This window comes from Lolium rigidum, chromosome 3 (assembly GCF_022539505.1).
Source record: "Lolium rigidum isolate FL_2022 chromosome 3, APGP_CSIRO_Lrig_0.1, whole genome shotgun sequence".
NCBI lineage: Eukaryota > Viridiplantae > Streptophyta > Magnoliopsida > Poales > Poaceae > Lolium > Lolium rigidum.
In genome coordinates, this window is record NC_061510.1 from 86,769,022 (window position 1) to 86,774,650 (window position 5,629).

Genomic DNA, 5,629 nt, shown 5'->3' on the forward strand with positions numbered 1-5,629 from the left:
TTAGGCCTTTGAGTGGTACTTCTTCATCAAAAATCAGTTTGATGCATTATAACTTGCCTGGAACCCAACCCAACCCCCAACCCTAGCCGCCACACCCAGCCTCCCAATCCTCCCGCCGCCGCCGCCGCCAGCAGCGCCGCCGGGGCAAAGATCTCGGGGCGTGGCGGCGGCGGGGGCCTTCCCTCGTGACGTGTCGGGAACGGCGGCCATGGAGTCTCACGCGCGGCGGCGGCCCTTCCGCCTCTCGAGGCGGCGGCGGTCGGACGAGGATGGAGGGGCGGCGGCGGCCCTCCCGAGGACGATAGCTGCGGGCTGCGGCCTCCCCGCCTCCCATCGGCGGCATGCCGGCGGTGGTGGCTGGTGGTGGCGGTATGCGCCTTTCCCTCCGCCTCTCGCCGGTGAGGGGCGATGATCTTGGGCTTCTCCTGCGGTACGAGGACGCCCGGGGCAGCAGCCTTGGGTTCGACGGTGGAGGTGACCCTCTTCTTCGCCGGAGAGGATCGGCTTGCGGTTGGTGGTGGTGGATCTATTGATCTATCACCGCCTTCCGGCGGAGAGATGGAGGAGCTTGGAAGCCGGCGAGGGTGTCGCCGGTGGAGGGTTGGAGTGGCCAGCCCAGGGTGGTCGCCGACGAGGGGGTCCGACCTGAATAAAGGCGGCGGTCCTAGGGCCTCTCTTGCGTGAAGAGGAGGACCTACCGGAGGCCTGGACTCGTGATCTGGCCGGAGTGTTGAGTTCCGGAAGGCTCCGCCGGCGAATGTAACAGTGTTTTTGCCTAGAGTTTGCTGGATCGGTGGTATTCGGTCGTGCGCACCCATGTTTTTATTCCGACCGATTGGTTCTGGAGGGAGCGGCGCGAAGCTCTTTTTCTGTGTTGACATCAAGTGACTATGGATCCATGATAAAAGTCGGAAGAAGAGAATTTCATGAAGGCCGGAGGGGAGGACTAGCTAAGGGTGGTTCAAGTCTCCGCGCTGTTGAGGGACTTGCTTGGTGTTCCGGGCTTCACAACAGCGGTATGAAAGTGGGGGCGACAACACAGGTGAAGTTCAGAGTCCTACCTTTCAGGGTGAAAACCCAAAGTCTGGCCTTAACTGGTTGTGCCTGGCAATGACCTTGTTGGAGGCATTGTTTTAAGAGCGGGGACTATCTTTAGGGTGAAAACCTAAGATCTTTGATCGAGCGACGACGGTGTTAGAGCACTGTTCCCTTCTTGGAGGCGTCGTTTTTGGAGAGTCTGTATTTCAGGTGTTGTCTTGGCGGTGGATGTATTGTTGTTGTTAGGCCCGAGATGCTGTAGCGGGACTTTTGTTTCTTAGTTTTCCTTTTCCTTTTTTGGCTGTGTGCATCCGTAGTGCCATTAGGATGGTACGTTGTTGCAGAGGCTGGGTGTAATTGGTATCTTTTGATATTAATATATTCCCTTTTTCGAAAAACTTGCCTGGAAATAAAAGATCAATAGAATCCTCAAACTTTAGTGGGGTTGTTGAGGTGTAGTACTAAGGTCTTCAGCTGAAATTGACTTGTGAGAATTTCTAATATTATGTCAAATAGGTCGAGAAGTCGTATATGAAAGCATTATTCCTAGGCGTCGTGCTCGTTATCGTTCCTAGCTAATCTCCTAATGTCTAATGATACATTGGAACCGGTGATTCCAACCACTCAATGTTGCCTTTATAGCATCATCACGTACCACTCCACTGCCAGGTCTCGTTATAAAAGGCACACACTAACTCGTGAACAATCACAAATACAAACACAGCAAGCCCTCGTACGCAATAGCAACTGAGCAGAGCACAAAATCCAAACCATTAGCCATGGAGCTCATCCCTATCTCCTACATTGCCATGGCCCTCTCGTTGGTGTTTCTCCTCCCTTCCTATGCAATGGCGTCGGTGCCAACCGGCATGATAGAGCGGGAAACCAAGCAGCAGATTCTGGCAAGCATTCCGCCGCATGGGCAGGAGAACCCCGTGCTGTTCCTGACATCGCCGTCTGGCAAGTATGCGGCGCATTTCATACGCAGCCAGACTGTGCCAGGCGCCGGCGGCCTCGGGGCGGACTTCTGCTACGTGGAAATTCTTGAAGCCTCCGAGCCAGGCGCGGAGGGCCAGAGCGTGTGGGAGTCAGAGTGCTTGGCTGTGAGCACCATCAACACCTGTGCGCTCGTGTTCTCGTGGAAAGGTTTGGAGGTGTTCGACGGGAGCAACTCGGTGTGGCACACACACGACACGGAGTCGGTTGACAACAACTTCCTCAGAACCCTGGAGCTGGTGGACGAGGGTGACATGCGCATCCTCGACAAGGGCGGTGAGCTGGCCTGGAAGGCCAGCGATGAGCCACGGGCGGCGCAGCACTGCGGCATGCCCGGCTCGCCCGGCCTGGTCTCGGCAACGGCGCCCTTCGCCCAACCGATCGGGCAGGGGAGCAGCAACCTGCCATTTGGACAGGATGTAGGAGGCAATGGAAACGGCAACACCGGCGTTGCAGCGCTGCCACAAGATGCATCGTATGATGGTGTCTCTGGGCAGGGGCAGGGCGTGGAAGACGTGGGGCAGTCGATTGGATTTGGCAGCCAACCGTTGGTGGACAGCAGCCCATACGACAGTGGTGCACTGAAGCATGGATGCAGCTTGCTTGGAACTGGACTTGCCTTGGGAGTCAGTGCTGCAATTACCATGGCTCTCAGTTTCTGATTTCAGTATATACTTGCGCTCTCTCCGCGTGAGGGGTTTGGTGGTTTCTGAATTTTTTGTTATTATTTCTGGCGCAATAAGCCAGGGATGTGTTGTAAACTCGTGATCAGGCGTGTGAATTTTCTGGGTGTTCGCTACTCGGCCTCCTCCGCGTATCGCCTCCAGTTTCAGGGCTCCGTGCAGACAGCCTTCGTCCAGCTCATCTGGAAGCCCTGGGCTACTCCTCGCTGCCGCCTTTTTGCTTGGCTCCTTGTCCAGAACAGGCTTATGACGGCCGACAGGCTGCTTGCTCGTGGGTGGCCGAATGGGTACTTCTGTCCGCTTTGCATGCGGAACCTCGAGACCGCGACGCATCTCTTTACCGAGTGCCCGTTCTCGCGGCAGGTTTGGGCAGGGGTGGCTTCCATCGCCGCGGCTCCACCCCTTGATCCATCCTCATGGGGGATCCACCACAGGTCCATCGATTGGATGGCCGGCCTGTCGGAGGGGCTGCCTTCCCTGGAGGCATCCCGTGTCCGCTCCTGGACGCTCCTGGTCCTCTGGCACCTATGGCTTGAGCGAAACGCCCGCGTCTTTAGAGCCTCCCCCTCTCCGGTCCGCTCCCTGCTGGCTCGGATCTCCGACGAGGCGGCTGCTTGGGACTTGGCGGGCGCGAAGATCTCCATAGCTCGCGAGTAGTCCGCTTCTCTTTTAGTGATGGTGGTGGTGGACCCCCTCTCCGCCACCTTGTTTGCTCGGCGCGGCGTCTGTGCCGCGGCCACAGCCGTTGTAGTCCGGTTGTAACCTCTTCTTCTATTAATATATCGAGCAGCTCACCTGCCGAATTCTCAAAAAAAAAAAAATTCTGGGTGTGGGCATGCTTGTAGTATTACTGTGTTGTATCTGTAATTTCTTGTGATTGTTTAAGTTTGGTTGTAAGACTTGCTAGTTTCGATTCTATTGGGCCCTACTCAAACTGATGATTTCAGAATTTGACATGGATGTTTTTGGGATATTGTATACTCATTTCGACAGTAATGCCTGCAAGAGACTGTTAAAAGACTCGATGGTTAACCGGTAGGCCTTTTTGTGGATCAGTGATGCTTGAGATTGACCCCGGTGATAACCTGCTATCATAGATGGTTTGTCATTCAAGTCATGATGAACTTTTTGTGATAATGGAACATCAAATAAGGTTATTTACCACAAACCATGTGTGTTTATGTTCATATTCATAAAACAATTAGAATTTGTGGCATTTTAGAAATACTACATTATTTTTTGGATAAGGGGGGTTCCTATGCGAAACAATAAAATGGAAGTAAGAAAAGTAAGGTGTTGTCAAACTCAAGCGGGTTTTGGTAGCCCTGAAATCATAATCTTACTCCACTTTTTTCATAGTAAGCTAGATGACGGTTGGATACGGAGATGGATGTTGTATTATGTTGGATTTGGACATGGTGCCGAAATAGATTACCAACATATACCATATATGTATATAAATAAAATCTATATATCAATAAAAACATGTGATTAAGGGATCCAATGGTACGACACTACTAAAGGATGTGTGCATCAACATGTTACAAGAAGACATGCATGTACGAACAAATATATTTTCAATATATTAAAGCATGTTGATATACAAACTTCATACCAAAATGTAAAATTAATATACTTCAAACAAAATATATACTGATTCAATGAGCAAGTATTTACCTAAACACATTATGGACACAGAACACCAGAAGTCTATAAATCTGTATCTCTTATAGAGCAAAACCTCACTATAATCACTTGCTATCTTAACATACAAGCTATCCACATCATCTCATTCTTCTATCCACCTAGGTATCCATGTTATTGTCATCCCACTAATATTCATTAATTTTAACCTATATCTACATGTAACCTATCCACACCCTTCATTCTTTTAGACATACTGTTGTCTGTGTCATCAAATTTTAGCCATCTAATACACAACCATTTCACTTAAATTTAGCATATCGACTATTATGGTCAATTAAATCTTAGACAACTTCATGTTTCAAGCATGGCATACCATTTTGTTTACATGATAGAAATCTTGAAGAGACTCTCTCTGCAACACACGGGATATTCTTCTAGTTCCTTAATAAAACACTAACAAGGATCAACGCTATCATATAAACAAAGGCGATATCCACACATGTCAAGTAAATATCTAGAATTTAATAATTGTTGTTGTATTATTTTTGTAAAGTAATAACACTAAGCTAGATAACTTAAAAATACTGATTATGCTAGACAAGTACAAAAATTATTATAAGCTAGACAATACAATAATAAATGTGAGATAGATAAATGAAGAATCAGAATGTATTAGCAAGGCACATCTATAGTTTTTAACCTTTACTTAGATGCATAATTTAAAGATGTCATAGGAGAATCTGTATCTATATAGTTATAAAATCAAATGAAAATATACAAATTAAAAACGAAACATCTATGAATCTCCACTCAACTGAAAGCGCAAAGATCACAAAAGCTCAAAAGGATAACGCACATAAAACCCCATAAACAACCATGGAAAAATTCCAACTAATCACAGATTGCACTAAGCTATTCAGATGGTTAAGCTAGTTGACTAAGATTTAACGAAATTGTGGTTGAATAAGAAGTGAAACCCTTAGAAAAAGTGAGTATATGATATTATTTCCTAGTCAAACTTGTTGCTGGAAAGTCCAAATTCTGACGCTGGCAGACTTTGTGCTGGTTTTTGTTATCCTAATCTCCCACTAATGCATTGGAGCTGGTGGCTTCAACCACCCAACCATGTCTTTGCACCGTCATCATGTACCACTCCATTGCTAAGTCTCACTATAAAACCGGCTCACCACTCCATGAAGAAGCACAGGCACAAATACTAGAAATTCACACGTACGTAGCATCTGAGCGAAACACAAACCAGTACC

At 48.4% G+C, this 5,629-nt stretch overlaps 1 protein-coding gene across 1 annotated transcript; it reads left to right on the forward strand.

The window, feature by feature from the left end:
• Nucleotides 1–1,817: 1,817 nt before the first annotated feature.
• LOC124695138 lies at nt 1,818–2,696 on the forward strand. The gene has a single exon (XM_047228026.1). The coding sequence runs from the start codon at nt 1,818–1,820 to the stop codon at nt 2,694–2,696; it is 879 nt and encodes a 292-aa protein (XP_047083982.1).
• The last annotated feature ends 2,933 nt before the right edge of the window (nt 2,697–5,629 follow it).